The 20,470-nt window shown below is 41.7% G+C and overlaps 1 protein-coding gene across 1 annotated transcript; it reads right to left on the bottom strand.

Annotated features, from left to right (window-relative positions):
• Positions 1-468: 468 nt before the first annotated feature.
• LOC101606844 (speedy protein E4-like) lies at positions 469-19,895 on the bottom strand. The gene is made up of 8 exons (XM_045152189.1): positions 19,698-19,895; positions 16,767-16,914; positions 3,618-3,734; positions 3,239-3,436; positions 1,719-1,777; positions 1,282-1,367; positions 623-797; positions 469-528 (listed from the first exon to the last, which is right to left on the bottom strand). The coding sequence occupies exons 1-8, from the start codon at positions 19,893-19,895 to the stop codon at positions 469-471; spliced, it is 1,041 nt and encodes a 346-aa protein (XP_045008124.1).
• Between the last annotated feature and the right edge of the window lie 575 nt (positions 19,896-20,470).

The following is a 20,470-nucleotide window of genomic DNA, read 5'->3' as shown; positions in this document are numbered from 1 at the left end:
TTTAGTAAAACCATTTATACACAAAAAGATGCTGTTAAGGATTCAAGGTCTATACTATTAAAACTAATTGCAAATATAAAGCAAATTAAAGAAAGTACATGTTGTAGCATGTCTATAGACTTGAGATCATTTTCTATAAGTCATGTATTATACATTTCTTCATGGTTCCATTTTCTCACAACTCCCTTTTGGTACATGAAACCTGACTTTTTTTTTTTTTTTATTTAATGAGACAAGGAAGGAATTCCTCAAATTTCCTCTGCAATGGAAGAGGAGACCTGATCACATCTTTTATGGATCCAGGTCAGTACAGTTTGCTTCATATTGGAACAAAGCACAAGAATCCTGGGAGCAGTGTGATAAGTCTCTAATCAACCAGTTTGCACCCCAGGCTCAGGCCTCCACACACCTGGACAGACTACAGCTCCTCTTCCACTGTCCCGCTGATGATTCCCAGGCTCCGGGAACCTAGTGGGTGCCCTCACGCACCCGGCTCCAGACCCAGTGTTGTGGATTCTGGTTCTGGATCTGAAATGAAATGAGCCCTGAAGGATGAGCACTGCCCTTGTTCCCACCCAGGTATTCCCACCTTCCCACTGTCCTGGCCATCACCATGACTGACCTCCTCACACAAATCAGGCTTGACCCAAGCTCGGTATTCCAGTGCCTTAAAGAACTCTGTCTTCAACTTAAGAAATTCTTTGCACAAGCCTTTCCAGTGTTCCTTGCCCAGCAAACACTGGATGATGGTCACCTTTGTAATCGGGTCAGATTCTTCCATGTCACATGCGATGTAACTATCACAGAAAAAGGAGAATTGTGTTTGTCCTTAAGTAGGAATCACATTCTCATTTGAAACATGCTGGAGAAGTTACAAGACAGGAAGTGAATGTTAAATATATGTCATGTGAATGGAATGTCTGTGGAATGACGTATCTCTACAGGGCCACAAAGAATCGTGGACATTGAGCAGTGGAATAAATGCTATGGCCCACACAGACCAATGGAATTACTTTTGTTTTCGACTTTTTGATTTGTTTCCTTTTTATTTCTGCCTTTATCACCTCCCTCACTGAGGATCTAAGAGGGTTTCCCCATTGTTTTCATGATTTCAAGTTCTGTTCCTTCCTTGCTCTCCATTGCTCATAGCTCCTTGAATGTTTCAAGTGCTCTGTGGCTGAAAACTATGATTTCTCCTGCCACTTGGCCTACATGGGGCTTTGGATGAGGCAGGATTTGGGGTGTGGCAGACTGAGACATAAAACCCAAACAGGTACTCACAGGGCAAGGAAGAAGTGGATCCTGTTGTACATGTGCCCAGGCAGCCCAACTCGGCCGAAGTACTCCACCACCATGGAAAGGAGGTACTGTGGGAGACAGATGGTTGGTGAGAAGTGGAGAGAGGCACAGTGGACAGAGGTCAGGTGATGACTGAATGTAGGATTTCCTTTTACAATTGCAACAGCAGTAATGTCACTCAGAGGAAGCCTTGATGAGGCTCTCAAGTCCCTTTCTCTTTTGGATTTGTGCCAAAGGGTAAGCCAGAAAGAGACTTTTGTCCTGGGAAGGACATGGCATCTCTCTTTCCTCTAACCTGGAGACCAGACTACTAGAGGGAATGTGTTTGTCTGTCATAACAGGTCTTATTTTTACTGCCTTGCAATAGGGGACTACGACTCTGTAGACCCATCAACCCCCCTCTTTGACACTGTAGGTACCTTGTCAGAGACTTTTAGGGACTTATCAGCTGCCAAAAAGCTCTGGATAACTGGATCCTCTGTAAAGTAAGAAAAATGATGAGTCCTTAGAGCTCTCATATGAGACACTGACTTGGAATTTGTGAACTCCTCATACAGGGGAGGATTTGCAAGGCCAGAGTGAATTCCCAGACTCTCCAGGTGAGCTCTTCCCTGAAGGGGAAGCAGCTGGTATCTCCAGAAAGCTTTGTATCTTCCTATCCGGAACTGTGCCTCTTCTTTCAATTGACACACAACTATTGAATTTTTTTTTTTTTTTTTACATTTGTTGGTGTGATTCTTCAACATGGCTAAAGATGCAGAGTGATATGTTTTTTCACTGATCAGATGTTACCTGACCCTCAGAGTCAGAAAACTGAATGTGACCTTAGGTGTCTACAACATGGGAGGGTATCACTGGGGTATGATTTGGCTATGTGGTTCCTCTCAGTAGGAATAGAGTACTTATAGATAGTTGATCATGTTGTCTCTTTTCTATTATATGTGTTCACTATGGCTGGTAAAAATAATGTTTGCTCCTCCACCATAACTCATCTTTAATCCAACATTTCCAAGAAATAATCATTTTTTTGGAAATACCTGAAAACATGGAGTCTTATGTATATTTTGATATTTCCCATGAAAATAACCCTTGTATATCTGGTGGCTTCTCCAAAATTCATAGGACAACAGGTTAATAAAATTTTTGTGATAATGAATGTGTTCTACTATCAAATACAGGAGTTTCACATATGTGTGGGTATGGAAAACTGAAAAGGCAGCTCAGGATATTGAGGGACTAAGCTTAAAATGGTTGTTATTAAAAAGCATGGCATGGTGGTGCATGCCTTTAATCTCTGCACTTGGGAGGCAGAGGTAGGCAGATCACTGTGAGTTCGAGGCCACCCTGAGACTACAAAGAGAATTCCAGGTCAGCCTGGGCTAGAATAAGACCCTACCTAGAAAAAAAAAATTAAAAAGGTTGTTATTTATTTAAAATAAATGTGAACAGAGGTGTGTGATAAGTACATGGTATATTGGCCAGTGTGATTGATCCTGGTGTATGGATAGTATCCAATCATGTTTCTAATCTCTAGTTAGTTTCAGATTTTCCACCATCCTCACCCTCACCTACTTCTGTTGTTTAAGAATTTCTCTGGCTTGTGTACAATAATCAACACATTAACATATTTATAGAAATGTGATTTGTGTTTTCAATTCTATTTCAAGCATCAGAAAGGCAAGGTGTCATGTGTCCACTCATCACTAATATGTATCATCAGAACTGGCAGGAGCACTGTGTGTTATAAATGGAAAGGTATCTTCAGTGGTGAACCTATGTTCAGCTTCCTATGAACTAGGATCCATATGGAGTGTCACTCCTCCACACATCCAGGGAATCCTCCCACTGTGTGACATCCACTTTTCTAAGACCTGGGTGACATTTGAACCAGTGTCCCATATTCCCCAACTCTCAGCATTGACCAGCTCTGAGAACCCACCCAATAGACGAAAGAAGGCTTCTAGGTCTTCAGGTCGGTAGCTTGATCTTCTTTTTTTATACATCCATACTTTAGTTCCCTCTGTACAGTTGACACTCCATATGGTCCTCTTCGGTCCCTTCTTCCTACAGAACTGCAATCCTGAGGCAGCATCTGATGCAACTGTCCTGGAGGCCTGAGAGCTCTTATCCTGGAAAACTACAGAAACAAAAGACATATGAGCACATATGAGACCACCTAGAGGAAGCTTGGAAAATTCCTTGCATCTAGTACAAAATTTAGACTTTACCTCATGAGGACAAGATGACCAGTGGATACCAAGATACCTGGTCACTTTCTTTACATACATGATAATTTAGGGACAACAGTGGATACATACCTGCCTTAGCTTCCGTCAATCTACTTTTCATCAGGCCTCTCATTCTCCTTGCTCTCTTCTCAGGAACAACCGCAAGAGACTCATAAGTAGTAGACTGGGGCTTACTTCCTTTTGAATCTGCACAGAGAGAGGGCACATATTACCATAGAAGCCCACCTCGCCAGTGCTGGCTCCTGTCTTCAAAGTCATTTTGAGATATTTTCTGTGTCACTGGGACATGGAAGGAATGACCTTCTTTCTGTTTGTATTTATCTAAGAAACTGGCTGGAGGTGGGTGACTTATGTACCTTTCCTTGTTAGGGAAAGTCTTCTTTTCCTTCCCCCTGTTCTCACATCCTTCAGTCCATAGGACAACCATGTATCGTTTACTTTTCTGCCTGCCATACCTGCAGAACAAATCAGAAAGTGATCTCTTGGCTCACTGACATAACCCTTGAGATGCACCAGTATAACATGACTTAGTAGACCTGTGTGGGATGGAGGAAAGATATGGTAGGAGGTCAGACAGCTCCCTCATTGTTCATTCATGTAGAGATGGTAAAGGAGCCAAGGATCACAAACCTTCCTTCCCTTCAAAGAGTATCATTTCTTTTGTGATAGTGGCTTGGAATTGACACTGGACAGCTAAAATAGCCTGTCTTCTCTACGTCCCAAAATGAGTAAGACTTTCAATCTGATTCTAACCAAATTATGCCTTACTGATTTACTTGTTTTTAAAACACATAAATAATTGTAGCTATAAGTGTATAAGAAAAAGTTTATAATGACTTAATAAACTGTATAAATTAGTTATACAATGAGAATTGCCTCAACATTCTTAATAATTTATGATGGAAGGATAATAGTTCATTTGATTTACAGTTATGAAAATTATTTCTGATCTTTGTAGGATATGTCATTTCATTGTGCTTGTTGCTTGGGAACTTGAGGCCAGGACTATGTGAGGAGTACTCACAGGAAGAATGGGTGGTGTCAGTCATATTTTAAATGGTGTTCCAAGGATGTTCTTAAATCCAGTTTTTCCCTTATCCCCTCTATATATTTCCACAAGAACTTGGTCACAGTGGCCCATGACACTGTCCTTATGGCTCCCTTTTTAAAGCCTCAGTCGTGACTACCAAACTTCTCAGTTCTCCCCTTCCTGTTTTCAATTCATTCTCCATTCTCCTCCTCCATTCCTTCACCTCCTGGTGTTCCCAAAACCAGCAACCTGTTTTCAGTATTCATCTTGAGAACAGTATCCCCTCATACCCACAAGGCTCTTTCCATGAATGAGTCATAAGATTTAACTATCAATGTAGTGTGTCATTGTGGACACTCACCATTTGACCACCTGCAGGGTGATGATTATATGGGCTCCCAACTCTTATACTTATCCACAGTGTAGCTTCACAACTGTAATGTTTACTGAGGTATCTAAGGGCTTGAGGTCAACTGACTCCTATGATTCTGAAGCACTGATGACATCACACCATTCCAGCCTGTCTTGATCTCTGGTCTATTAAAGTGACAGTGTCAATTTAAAAGGCCAGGAGACTTAAAAGTGAAGGTTGGTCTATGGTATGTATACTAGATTCATTTCTTATCCCAATTTTACCTCTTCATTAATCCTCATATTATACCTATTCTAATCCATTATTACAACTGATATATCCATGCTTCATAACTGAGAAAATGACACAATTGTATGTTGATTGATCCTCTGCACTTCATGTTATTAATACTCTGTATTTCACTGTCCAGTTTGTGTTCGAATTGAAGGTATGAATGTCATGACTACATCCTACCTGGAACACAGTGTTCTCAGCACTTCATCTCATTCTTTAGCTCTTACGTTCTTCTACAACATCTGCAAAGCTGTGAATACTGTGATGAAAATCTTATATAATGATTTACACTCACCTGTCACTTCTCAGCACTTTGTAAATTCTTTGATTCCCCTTCAGTCACTAACATCTGCAATATCAGGCTTATCTGACTTAATGTAAAATCAACGGTAACCTATATACATAAACACAGATATTTCAAAGGTGTTTTGATGGGTATAGCATATCCATTTATACAAACAATAGCAGTAGTTCCCACCTACTGAAGGATTTTGACCTTCCAAGCCATAGACTTTTGACTAAGTTTGTAGAACCACACGTGAGTTCCTTTCTGTGGGGCAGGCCTTAAATTCAAACAAAGTACAGTTGTTTTACCCCATAAGTGATGCCACTATGGCATTATTGTGCCTATCTTGCCTATCAGGGCCACTATGCAGTTTTCAGGCTCTACTACTGGTTAAGACTAACGGTTCTTTTGACTCCCATCACAGGGTGAATCTCATTTAAGAACAATGATTGCTGTTATCATATAGGAGGCCTCATCTCTGTTCCACTTTGATGTCTGTTGCCTGTGACCAAAGGATTTCAGTCTTCAGCAGAAGTAGTTTATTATTTAGTTCTGGAAATTAGAAGTTTTAAAATTATATGAATAATTAAAGGTCTTAATTTGAATGGAATGGACCATATTTTTTTGTAAAAAAAATTATAACCATACCTTTTTCACTTGTCATTTCCTAAAACAAGTTAAATCCTATGTGTATTAATGAAGGTATGTAAGTAGAAGAAAAAAATGATGTCAATTAATTTTACTATAGTGACATTGCAAAGAGGTAATTATTTAAATAAATCTTTTGAAATTAGTTTATAATATTGTTAACTAACGAATAGGAGCAATGAACTTAGCATAGCTCTGGAGAGGTGAGACTAGTATCACCATCAAAGTTATTGGTTAAACCTGACATGCATAATACACCATACAGAAGCATCCATATGGCCGCATGCCCAAATTCTAGTTTAGAAATCAAGGGAGTGCTGGAACAGATGTTTACACTGTTAAGACACTTGCTTTAAATGCCTAGCCACTCCAGTTGATTTCCAAGTATCAAGACCCCCAAAGCTGCAAGTTTTGGGGTATTTTTGCACTGCTTTCCACATGTTACCACACTTCTCAAATGCTGGGTCAGGTGGTCTGCACTAGAGACATACTCCACTTAATGTGGTAATACAGCCAGCTCTGGAGGGGTCAGTGAAATTGGAAGGTGAAAGCTGGGTGACCATATCTGTTCCTGAACTGTTGATCCCCTACAATTTTATTGCATTGCCCTCATTTGATCCTGTACATTCTTTATTCCCACAAGCACATCTAGTCTGGGTTAAGCAACATTGACTGCATTTACTCTGTGACTATTATGTTTTTCAGACCTCATGATCCATCATGGGCATTTTCCCTTTAACTGGAAGTGTAACTTATTTAGAAGCAAAATCACCTGAGCATTCTTCATAATAATTTCTCATGGTGTATATGGGGTATGATGGCCTTTGTGATATGACTGAACACTTCCCTTAGGACTTTAAAAAATTTATTTTTGTTCATTTTTATTTATTTATTTGAGAGTGACAGATAGAGAAAGAGGCAGATAGAGAAATAATGGGCGTGCCAGGGCTTCCAGCCACTGCAAATGAACTCCAGATGCATGCGCCCTCTTGTGCATCTGGCTAATGTGGGTCCTGGAGAATTGAGCCTTGAACCAGGGTCCTTTGGCTTCACAGGCAAGTGCTTAACTGCTAAGCCATCTCTCCAGCCCCCCTTAGGACTTTTTATAAATGTCTGAATTCCCTGTGGAGTACTTTCACCATCTGTAGTCTCTTCAGATCTTTTAGGATCCTCTTCACAACATGGATTCCCAGTGCCTCTTGCTACTCTTGTCAGTGATGTTTAAGACATAGCATAGAACATAACACTGGAAGAGATAGTAGAAGTCTTCACCCATTAAGTAAAGTCTTTTCACCCTTCACTCTCTAGGCTGTAAATCATAAAAGAAAAAAAAAGTCTGAGACATCTGACCTGTGACAGATACAGTTGGAGTGGGAGTTTTGCAGCTCACGAAGCCACCAGAAGGGATCTAGAACCACCCCACGAGGGCCCTGTTTGAACTCTGCTTTCCTGACCATTGTGCAGCAAACTGTTGATAACACCCTCAGAAGTTATGTTCAGATGTGGCTATTATGTGTCCTTGGGCTTTTAGGTACACTCCACTGGACTTTTGTTTTCTCACATTTTAACATTTGTAAGCAAACTTCAAATACAAGTGTGAGGTTACCCAGGATGTCTCTAAATATAACACGTCCACTTCCATGAATGAGTCTCTGATTCTGTGCTCCCACTTCTTTCATCTTCCTTTTCAACCTTGCACACAGTCTATAGCATTTGACAGCTTTGTATGTATACACATGCATTCATGATGTGAACGTTCCTATATGTGCTGGTCCATGTACTCATATGTAGACCTGCATGGTGAGGCCAGCGGATAATACTGGATGTCATTTGTCAGGTGCTGGACATCTCCCTTTTTTTTTGACACAGTATCTTTATTGGTCCCAAACTCATAGGACCCTCTAGGGTACTACTGACTCCACCTCCACAACCCTGGGATTTCTGAAGCATAGCACCATGTGGTGGTTTGATTCAGGTGTTCCCCATAAACTTAGGTGTTCTGGATGCTAGGTTCCCCAGTTGATGGCAATTGGAAATTAAAGCCTCCTGGAGGCAATGCATCATTAGCGGCAGGCTTATGGGTGTTATAGCCAGTTTCCCCATGCCAGTGTTTGGCACATGCTCCTGTTGCTATGGTCTACCTTATGTTGGCCAGGGGATGATGTCCACCCTCTGCTTATGCCATCATTTCCCCTGCCATCATGGAGCTTCACCCTTCAGCCTGTAAGCCAAAATAAACCTCATTTTCCCACAAGCTGCTCTTGGTTGGATGATATTTACCAGCACTGTGAACCTGACTGCAACAGTAAAGTGGTACTGAGGAGTGGTGTCATTTGCTGCTAGACACATGACTGTGTGGCTTTGGCCTTTTGGAGCTTATTTTCAAGAGGAATGTGGAAGGATTTAAAACTTTGGCCTAGGAAACACCTTGTAGGGCTGTAAGTACAGCTTGGTGGACTATTCTGGTCAGAGTTGAAAGACCTGAATAGAGTAAAAACTATGGACTGTGAGGTTTGGATTATGAGGGTGAGAAAGAGCTTTGCCCGGACTGGGCTAGCAATTTGTGTAGGAAGCTTGCTGCTATTCCTGGATCCTGAGAAGTTGTGCAGGGTTGCTTTGCATAGAAATGAATGGGTGTGAGCAGAGGGATATGGCACAGAAAGAAAAATCTTTGGGTGAACTGCTGCCCCTTCAGCTACAATTGAGAGATTATAACCCTTGAGATTGAGCCAACTGACCTGCCTTGGGGCAACTAGAAGAATGTAGACTCTTTTTGAAGGGGACCAAGTGCTCAAGGAGTGTCTTCCAAGTCTGCTTTGTTCCCCCCTTTGATTAACAAATTGGCACCCTACCTAGTATTATGGGGTATAATAAATGCAAGAAAGAGAGGGTCATTGACTTGGCAACACAGTCTTGTGTTTTAAAAATGGCCACAGGCAATGTGTAGCAGGTTTCCTGGATTACCTGCACAGAGACCCCATGGGGCCATGAGGATGAACTGTGGATTGCAGTGGAGACCCAGTGGGAGATGCCAGGACCATGAGATGGCTGTTAAGGAAAGCAGCCGGCCCAGGTAAAATTTTCCAGGACTGTGTGTAGCCTAGCTGGATGGGCAGTATTGGAATACCAGAGACTTGTAGCTGGTTAGAGTTATCAGACTTGGAGACTTGTCATTGACTAGAATTGTTGGACTTGAAGCTACAGAATTTGATGTTTGCCCTGGTTGTTTTAAATCTTGTATTAACTGAATATTATTTGTTATGCCTGATGCCATCCATCTTTTGTAGTGTGAAGGTTTATTATGTGTCATTATGGATTTTTTGAAGTTATTTTTTGCTATTATTGCCCAATTACAAGACCGTGGACTATGGGAATATATGAACATAATTGGGATTAGTAAAAACTATGGGGAACTTTAAAGTTGGATGAATGCATTGCATTTTATATCATTTATGGTTATCAGTTTATGGGGACCAGGGGAAGAATATGGTTGTTTGATTCTGGTGTCCCACATAAGCGCAAGCATTCTGGATATTAGGTTCCCTAGCTGATGGTAATTGGAAATTAAAGGCTCCTGGAGGTGGTGTATTGTTAAGGGTGGGCATATGGGTGTTATAGCCAGTTCCCTCATGCCAGTGTTTGGCACACTCTTCTGTTGCTACAGTAAACCTTATGTTGGCCAGGGGGTGATGGTCACCCTCTGTTCATGCCATCTTTTTCCTTGCCATCATGGAGTTTCCTCCTCAAACCTGTAAGCCAAAATAAACCTTTTTTTTTCTTTTCCACAAGCTTTTATTTTTTTTTTGGTTGGGTGATTTCTAGCAGCAAAGTGAACCTGACTGCAACAACCATAACTGGATTTCTAATATTGGACCTTGGTAGTTATTCCAGGTTTTTATGGCCTCAAGGAATCACTTTAATGAATGACTGAGTCATCTCATGAGCCATGAGATCCCATTTTACATACCACATGACATTTTGACCTTGTGCTGTTCTATCTACATGAATACAGGCATACTTTGCTTCTCCAGGGTGATATTTTGCCTACCAGAGAGCAACAGGCATTCTCTTCCCTGTTTTGTGCTCGTATGAATAGAACTTGAAATATGCTCATTGACTGACTGCTCTTTGTACAAACCTTGACAATTTGAGTGAACCTTAGACATTCTCTCACAGTGGCTTGCTGCCAGCAGCTGTACTGATTTATGACTTGAAAAACTCTAAAGTTCTTCCTAGTTTGTAGAATTGATTCAGATTTATTTCAGCAAATGACTTCTGGAAAAATGTTTTATATATTAGTGCTATATAAAATTGGCTTCTGTAGTTGATTTACCTTTTCATTATTGCCATAAAGAACAAATCAAAAGCAGGTCATGGAAAAGTGATAAAATTGAGGACTTCCTAATTTCAGACTCAGAGCTGCCTCATCCTTCCTAACTGGAATATTTCCTCCCAAGGGCTGACAAGCTCCTCCATGGGGAACCAGACAACCTTGCCCCATGTACTTGTACCTCCATTAACCACATCCTGCTGGACAGCCTACCATGACATAATGGGGATATGGCCCTTCTGCCAGTACTGGTGGCAATGTTGGAATTAGATCTTTACCACAGGAAATGTGTGTTTTGGGGGGAACGAGTATGTGTGTTATAGCTAGATTCCCTGGCCAGTGTTTGACACCTTTTCCTGCTTCTGTTGTCCACCAGATTTTGGACAGGAGAGGATGACCAGCCTCTGCTCATGCCATCATTTTCCCCTGACAGCGTGGAACATTCCCTTGAGTCTATGAGCAAAAATAAACCCTGTCCTCCCTCAGACTGCTTAGGTCAGGTAGTTTGTGCCATCAATAAGAAGATAACTGCAGGAGGGGGGTTAATCTGTTCTTGACTGTAAAGTTCCTGAAAGCCTTGCAGGTACAAGAAATTCTATAGCAAAATCCATCATTCTCATGGCAAATAAAAGTGAAGACAGTTTCTCTGCCATATTTTTTCAGAATGAATACTTATGGCTAAATTTCTATCTTAAATAGCTTTAGTCATATATATCTATAAACTGTAGACATTAAGTAACCCAGCCATGAGAGGACTAGGCCCAGGCCTCTTGAGGCATGTTTAGTACCTGCCCACCTTCTTGGTGCCCAGTGGCTTAGATACTTAAACTTTCCAGCCTCATCCTTGACTCCTTCAAGGATTCTGACTGAGTTTTGCCCTGGGTTTCCCTTCTTTGATATGGAAATGTCACCTATTCTTTATTTTGTGATGTTTGTTTTGTGTTTCTCTTCTTCCCCAAACCTGTGTTTTGGCACCTCTGAATCACTTAGTTATAAAGTATAACATAGCATAGGACTAAGTCTTTTTTTTTGTTTTTGTTTTTGTTTGTTAAGTCATTCTGATTCTTTTGAATAGTGAATTCATATTTATTAATAAGAGTACATGAAAACGAGACAATGGCATAAACAAAATATCACCAATACTAAAGTAAAACTAATAAATATAACCAAAAATAAATGAGTAAAATCAATAAATATAACCAAAAGTAACAAAGACAATTTCATATTGTTCAATAGTATATGTTACTTACTATTCCTTATGTTAATTTTCTGTGTGGTCTTATTTTTTGTTTTGTTTGCATATCTACTGAACATTACTTTTGTCACTTAGGATCACTGCTATGTGCCCTATTCTTTCCTGTATCCTTCCTCACGCTGTTAAAGTCCAGTGTTGGTGGTGTCCTCAGAACCCAGGCCCTTCAACCCTCCTATTCATCACCAGAAAGGGAGTGTGTGTGGATTTTGAAGAACACTAAAATGGTGTGACAGTTTGGATGCGGAGGGGTAGTTGGCTCTACTGAATCCTCAAAATGCCATCAGGGGCTTTAAAGTACGAGAGATATGGATGTGGGATTCAGGAAGGCTGGAAATTTCCTCTGCGTGGGTAAGAGTAGGACTCTACTTCTGCTCAGCCTCCTGCACAGTGACCCAGAGACCCATACTTAGGAAGAATCGCTGTCCTGGGTGCTGATGGACCTGGGATCATTCTGTCTTATTCTTATTACTTCTATGCTGGAAGCTGATGCTGCAGAACCTGGAATTTGGTGGCAAGGCTGTGTGACCCCCACAGTGTGAGGGATGTGGTATGTGCCCAGACCACTCTCACAGAACTCGTCACACCTGCAGACATCGCTGGATACCAAGTACATCAGTAATCAGGAACTCATTTTATTCTTCCTGTGTCAGATCCCTTGCCAGTCCTAATTCTTTTGACTAGAGAGATATGACTTAGCTCCTCCCTGTGCTGAGGAGCTGACTAAAGGACAACAGAGCTGAGTATTTGTCCCCATTAGAACTTAGGAAAAACAGTATGCAATGATCAAGAATAAATCCTAATGTGATTAGAATAAAACTGAAAAACAGACAAAAATGGGATCATGCCTCCATGAGAGTGACCAGAAGCATGAGGAGAGCTGTGCATACATGATCACAATAGGGTTACATCTAAATAAAATAATGTTGGCTGGAAATATTGGAATAATACATACATTTAATGAAACTAATCTTGTGTTGGAGAGATGGATCTGAATTTAAAGGCAAAGTCTGATGACCTAGGTTCATTTCCCCAGTACTCTCTTAAAGCCAGATGCACAGTGTCACATGCATCTGGAATAGGTTTGCAGTGGGAAGGAACGCCAATGTGCCAATTCCTCTGACTTTATCCCTCCCTCCCTCCCTCCCTCCCTCCCTCCCTCCCTCCCTCCCTCTCTCTCTCTCTCTCTCTCTCTCTCTCTCAGCATGTATCTCTGTTCACAATAAATAAAAATAAAAAGGTAAGTTTTAAATTGGTGATTTTTCCCATTGAGAAAATTCAACATCATTAATTATCAGGTAAAAAATAAAAAATCAGTATTCAATGATCATAAATTATGCTTTACCTTGCATTGGCAAAAGTCCATGTTTTCTCTTTGTCCATGTCTCTATTTTTACAGATTAATAAATAAATAAAAAGAACTATTCTAATGTTCAGCATGAGCTGAAGTGTAATTAGGGACACCTATTTGGATATAATGTGGAAAGGTCATTTAATATAAATCCACATTGCAATATATTGTAGAATATTCCATGTGCTTCGCTAACTGGTTCACTGTGGAGTGTGGTTGTCTTTTCTTGTCATCATGTGACTGCCTTGAGCTGAGGATTGTTTCTGATGCCCAGCATCAGGGGGACTGTTGATGTCACAAATCAAAAGTATTGGGAACAAAGCATGTAAAATTTGAAGTTATTTTTCTGTTGAACATCTGATATTTTGATATTTTGGCACATTATAAATTGACAAATTTATTCAGTTGAACAATTACAAGTAGGGATATCGTAAGTTGTGGATTGTCTGTATTTCTGTATGAATTTGTTTAAGTGTGCCTTCAAATTTCTCAAGTTTAAAGACATGATTAAACATTTCCACAACCTATAAACAGAAGAACTAGCTAATGTGTGTGTGTGTGTGTGTGTGTGTGTATCTATATATATATATATATATATGTATGTATATATGTATTCACCTGCCTATATGCTTGAAGAAGAACTGAAAAATCTTGGAGCTGCATATTTCTCCTTTCATAATTCATATTTTTCACTGTGAGAAGTTCTCTTATCTGGTTGAAGGGTTTTTTCTTTTTTTTTTTAAGAGTGTGCCCAGATCCCTTATTTCATACCCATGTTGTATGTGTGTGTGTGTGTGTGTGTGTGTGTGTGTGTGTGTGATCACATGTGCACATATGCTATGCTTGTGACACAAAAGAAAGGGACACAAACCCACCCTTCTCCACGCCCCCATCACGCATTTCTATCAGTGTTCTATCAGTGTTAGTTGTATTCATCAGGGTTCTATAGAGGAACAGAACTGTTGGAATGAATATTTTAAAAAGGGAATTTACTGGATTAGCTCATGGTAGTCCAATAGCAATTGCAGGCCCGAGAATCAAGGAACTCGGTAGCTGCTCGGTCCACGTGGCCAGATGCCTCAGCAGTCCCAACCCAGCACAGCAGATGGTGCCAGAAAGCCTGTAGGCTTCCTGAGGAGCTGCTGGCTTTCAATCCACACGTGTCTTCATTTGATGCTGGTCTTCAGTCCGTGCTGGTCTTCAATCCACTCTTGAAGGCAGCAAACAGCTCCAGCAGCCAAGTGGAAGGAAGGAAGGGGCTATTTTCACCCAAAGCTTCCTTATATAAAGTCTCCCTCTGAGAGAGGCCACCTGCTTTGGGGGAAGGGTTCACTCTGAGGGAAGGACTTCCTCCTTTAGTTAGTCTTTCCTGGAAGCAACCTCTGAGACCAACCCAAAAGTGATTTCTGTGGATTACTAAACAGATCAAGTTGACAACAGCTTAACTACCACAGTCCTGCATGTCCTGGGTCCTACAGCCCAAGGCACCATTCTTGTGCCCACAGGAGTCAAGCATGACTTTCATTCCCTCATGGCCATATGTTTCTCACTGTGATCTTTTGTTCTTCTTGAATCAGTAAATTGGCATGTAACTGCAGGAATCTGCATTACTGTTAAATTCTGTTGCAGTCCAGTTTGCATTGCTGGTAGAATTCACCAAACCAAGAGCAGCTTGTGGGAAATAAAGAGGTTTATTTTTGTTTATAGGCTCAAGGAGGAGCTCCATGATGGCAAGGTAAACAATAGCATGAGCAAAGGTTGAACGTCACCCTCTGGCCGACATAAGACGGGTAAGAACAACAGGGAGTATGCCAAAACACTGGCAAGGGGACACTGGCTATAACACCCATAAGCCCACCCCCAAGAATACTGCCTCCTGGAGGTGTTAATTCCCAAATCTCTATCAACTGGGAACCTAGCATTCAGAACACCTAAGTTTATGGGGGACACCTGAATCAAACCATCACAAACCCTCACCAAATGAAGACTGTATTCTCTGTTCTGCTTCAGGCATACAGAGAAGGAGAATGAACAGTATCACTTTTAATGGGTCCTAAACTGCAATATATCTGTCTTTGCATATCCTTCTATCCATCAATGGAGCAATATCTAATCCTGTATCATAAATTTCTGGACTTTCTGTTGAGAAAAAAACAAATGTGGCTCCTGAGGAAGTCTCTCACAATGCCTATGGCACCATGGCCATCTTGCTGAATTTCTTTCTGCCTGGGGTCCACCACTGTGTATTGGAGGTGAATATTCATCTTACTGGTGGAACATCCCTCTATGGAGCTTCCAAACACATCTGCAACTCAGTCCCACACTACTGCCCTTCTCTTCTAGTAACCACTTGAGGTCCAGTGAACACTTCCAAGTATCTAAAAATATGCCCCAATTCAGGTATTAAGATATGGTAAGATTGCTAAGGACAAAAGCAATGACACAATTTGTTTCTTGATATTAAATAGATGTTTTGTTTTGTTTTTTTCTTTCCCACTCTACGTGACTGTCCACTCTGGGCTACCAAGGGATGTTTGTTCATTGTGACAGCCTCTCTGGCACTATGCTGATGTGACAGCCACTGCTGCACAAGTTGTCATGAAGAGGCAGGAGAGCAGCTGGCTGGGAGCACTTCTTCCCCTAGAAGCAGTATGTGTCACTGTGCTCAGCCCCCCATCCCGCTAGCTGACCCCATCAGATGGGATGTGGATGTGCTGTCCTAAAGTGCTGACAGGTAGATCAAGGACTGTTTGCTGAAGAACAAGGCATTTTGTTTAGTTTAGATTAAAATGTTCCTAAAGACCAACCTGTTAAAGTTTTGTTCCTAAGAGTGGTGCTGTGTGGAGGTGTTGAGAGGAACTGGGACCCTTAGGAGTTAGGGCGGGTGAGAGCACTTACCTTCTTCTTCATGCAACAAAACATTTGATCAGTAACAGCTCATTGAAGGAAAGGGTTTATTTACATTTACAGTTTAGATGAGATGTTTCATCCTGGCAGGGAAAGTGTGACAGGGTTAGTCAGCTGGGTCTCATGTCTACACACATCAGCAGGGAAGAAGTTGAATGAGAATGATAGCACTGGCAATGAGAGGCTGGAGTATAACATCTCCTGAGTTAACTGCAGTGAGCCACCTCTTTCAACAAGGCTCCACTTCCCAAAGACTCCAAGACATTAGGTATGATAATTTGTCACAAATATTTGTGAACATGGGGGACATTTTTACATTGAAACTACCAAAGGAGGATACCAATAATCACTTTGAGTCATGGACATAGTTCCCTTGGAGGAAGGACTATAACACCTAAACTCCTCCACCACTTCCCCTCCTCAATCTTAATGTTTCTGTGGTCAGATGCTCCTGGCAGCTCTATGATGGCAGAAGTGCAGGCCAACTATTGCTTTTGCTGCCAGAGTTTAAGAGGGTGGCTTTCCACTGTGGCATTGTTGACTGGTAAGCTGTCCAGGCCCTGGCTTCACTGGAGAGGGAAGGACAATCAACCTTGAAGATAGGAAAGCACCCAAGAAACCTTCTGATACCCATGATGTAGTCTTTCCACTTGACAGCATGAAATGAGCCTTGTAAAGATTTGTTTTTTTTTTTGGTTGTTCTAGATCATATCAACTTGGTAGTCAATGTTAACTGTCACAGGCTACATCAGTTCCTCTCTCAAATACCAAATGATGTAGATAAAAGAAAAGCAAACAATCGAGAAGCAAAGCATTTAGAAGTGAACATTCCAATGAGAACTACATCTTGAAGGATGTGGGCAAAGCGAGCATCAGAGGTAAATTTGTAGCTTTCCCAGGTGATGGGAAACAAGAGCTTTGGAAAAAGAATAAATAAAAATGTAGCAGATGCAACAGAATAATAAAATAGGTTTTTGGTAGAAAGATCAATGGAAAAATGTCCTTAGTTATAAGCTTGACTTCAATTCTCTTCCACTCAAAATAAAGCCAGAAACAAAGTGGCACACTCTTCTGTGGAATTGAAATGCCCATGTCAGTGTCAGACAAAGCCAGGGAAATCCAGAAGTTGAAGAGCCAGGTCACATAGTGCACATGCAGTGACAAAATGATGAGAGCTTGAGCATCAAAAAGGAGAGGAGAAGTACACCAGTGTTTTCCTTCCACACCCATGTGTGTGCTGTGGAACAATACACATTATAAACAGTCTCAAGTGGAAACTAAACAGAAATATGATTAAATAACGGACTTGTGGTCAAAATGATGTCTGTCTAACCATGCCACACCTCACGGGGAAGGAAGGGCAAGAAATTAAGGGCCCTTGGTGTCCTTTAGGGGATAACAATCTCCAATTTACCTCCAATGGGAGGGCAGGAAGGGGCAAACAAGGGAATCGGCTGATTCCCACACCCTCAGGCGTCCCACCATTACCCCAACCCCCCTCAAGCAGCCATCCCAGCCATAGTCCCAGGCTTAGCTTCCCCCGCACTAACTTTAAGGAAGGGGACAAGTTCCAACTGCTCCGTGGCCCACTGGTGATCACCCTGCTCCCCCCATCTGCACAACCTCAGACCCACTCGCCCTGCCCTCGTGGCCTCTGACCCGCTTCTCCCACACACACAGCCTCAGACCAGTTCCCCTCACTGTGAGACCTCATACCTGATTTCGCCCACAAGCAACCTCAGACCCACTTCACCCTGCCTATGTAACGTCAGGCCTGCTTCCTCCCATCACACAACCTCAGACACACTGCACTCCACCCCACTACCTCATACTCACTTCACCTCATACATGTGACTTCAAACCTGCTCCCCTCTGCCCGCTTGACCTCAGAGCAGCTCCCTCCCCATGGGAAAGCCTCTCTGCTCCCCTCCACCAGCTCCATGTGAAAGCCACCCAGCTATACACCCCACGCAAAAGTGCCACCACTGCCCCAACGCATCACAACCACAGTCCCACTCTCACTGCCCCTACACTGTGATGGGCAGACCCCAGCTCAAAAGTAATAATATGAAAAGACAAATGCAAGTAAATCCAATAAGATCACCCAGTCCTACAATGCGTGTCTCTAATCAAAACATAGAAGAGACATTAGGATCAGAGCCCAAAAATGAAGTTACGAGCAATGCGACCCTAACCAAGCTAATAGCACAACTTGCAGAAAAGCAACACAGGGCCGATAATCATGGGGATGCTGTCACCACTAGACTAGACCTAATAGAAAAGAAAATGAAAGGGATCCAAAGACAGGTAAAGGATATGAAGGATAGCAAAAAAGAGAGGACCTCAAAAAACTGCTGGCTAAGCTAAAAGGCACAGAGAACTTATTTAACAAAATTATTGAAGAAGACTTTCTCACTCTCTCAAAAGAAAGGCCCATCAAGGTACAAGAATATAACATAACCCCAAACAGATTGGACCAAAAAAGAAACTCTCCAAGACATACTGTAATTAAGACTCTAAACATTGACATCCAAGAGAAAATCCTACAGGTAGCTAGGGAAAAACAGCACATCACATTTAAAGGTAACCCCATCAGAATCACTTCAGACTTCTCAATGGAAACCCTAAATTCCAGAAGGGCCTAGAACGGAACACTGCAAAGTCTAAGAACCTACGTCTTCCAACCCAAACTACTTTACCCAGCAAAAGTATACCTCATAATAGATGGTGAAAGAATAACTTTCCATGACATAACTCAGCTTTACAACTACATAAACACAAAAACAAACCTACAGAGAGAATTTCAGGAAATTCTCCACAAAGAAGAATCAAATAATCAACCTTGAGTACCTACAAGAAGCAGATCACAATAATCAAACTCAGAGAAGGCACAAAAAATTTCAAAGTCCATAAAAACATCAAACCACATAAACCAACACAATAGGGCAGGGATCAAATCAAACCTCACAATATTTACCCTAAATATTAATGGCTGGGTGTGCTGTACATAACACATAAATGTCCTTATAGGAAAGAGTGTGCATCATTTCCCTTCACAATACTGAAGCAAAATAGCTTTCAACATCAGTTAAAAGGAGACAGGTAGGGTTAATTTCCACACACAGTCACAGGCTCCAGGCCACCATGGAGGGAGGGCAGAGCTGGTCACAACCAGTCCCACAATGAGACGCAGATCAGAGTGGTGAAGGTGCTGCTCAGTGAGCGCTCACCTCTTTATGTAGCCTGGGGTCCCGCCCACAATTAAAGTGAGTCTTCCTACCTAAATGACTAAATATGGCAGATCATCACAGGTGATTCTATGCCTTCTCATGTTGAAAATCAATCTAAACCATCACAGTCACAAATGGTTTATTGAAGACTGTTGCCATAAGCTCCATGGTTCTGGGATGAACCTCTAAACTAGACACAGTTTATAGGAGGAACGAGATTGATTGCAGGCATGCCGATCCAGGGGGAGTTCCATGAGAGTGGAAGAAGCTGTCCCATGTAGAGAGAAAAGCCACCAGCAGCACCACCAAATACAAGCAAGCTCTGGGAACCCCAGGCAGTGCGTGAGCTCTCTGCATACCTTTAGGCTGACAACAGACCCACACCCAGTGACACTCCTTCCAGACAGGTGGCTGGAAATCTTGTTTTAATAGCACCTGTGTCTATTGGTGGACATAACATTCAAACTACCACATGGCAGAAGATGGCAAGGCAGTGTGAATACCGGGCACAGAGACGCAGTGACGTGGCACATGGAGGCAGAGCTCCAGCACCGGTGCTGGAGGACACAAGGACTGGACTCTGCAGGAACTCCGGAGAAAGCCCCACCTGCCTAAGCCCCAGCGTTGGGTCGCTGAGAGTGATTTCAGCATTCTGACCTTCTGACATGTCTCTGACCACCTCACTTATTTACACTGTCTATTTTGGGAAATTTGCTAAAGCAGTCTTTCAAATCCTAAATACAGGCTCCAGGAAACCAAGACTTAGTTTGTTCCTGTTCGTTGTCTCCTACTGTCCTATGATACATATACATGTGGATGTGGAGGAGTTTTCATTGTGAAACCAAAGCTCACAAGCTCTTCAGTTCATAGCAACACCCAAGACAGTTGTGGAAACAGTAACGATGAAGGTAATTAAAGTGGTATTCACTAATAATACCTTGCACAGCATGTTCATTCTGAAGTATTCATAGGAGAATAAATTGAAAAGTGATTATCCTTTATTAAAATAGATGGTATTGTGGATCATCTGCTTAAAACTAAGGACAGCTTGTGGTATCTTTGGTGCTTTATCTCACAGATGAGGGAACCTGTCATTTAAGTGCATCTGTGATTTGCTTAACTTTTCAAGGTCTCTTAATGCTATTCCTTGGATTTGAATTCAGGCATATCTGTCCTCAAATTTATACTTTCCATGTAATCAATACCATCATTTTTTAAAAAATGGTATATATATATAAATGA

This window comes from Jaculus jaculus, chromosome 6 (genome assembly GCF_020740685.1).
Source record: "Jaculus jaculus isolate mJacJac1 chromosome 6, mJacJac1.mat.Y.cur, whole genome shotgun sequence".
Lineage (NCBI taxonomy): Eukaryota > Metazoa > Chordata > Mammalia > Rodentia > Dipodidae > Jaculus > Jaculus jaculus.
Note: the sequence above shows the minus strand (reverse complement) of the source record. Positions and strands in the feature narration are given on the sequence as shown.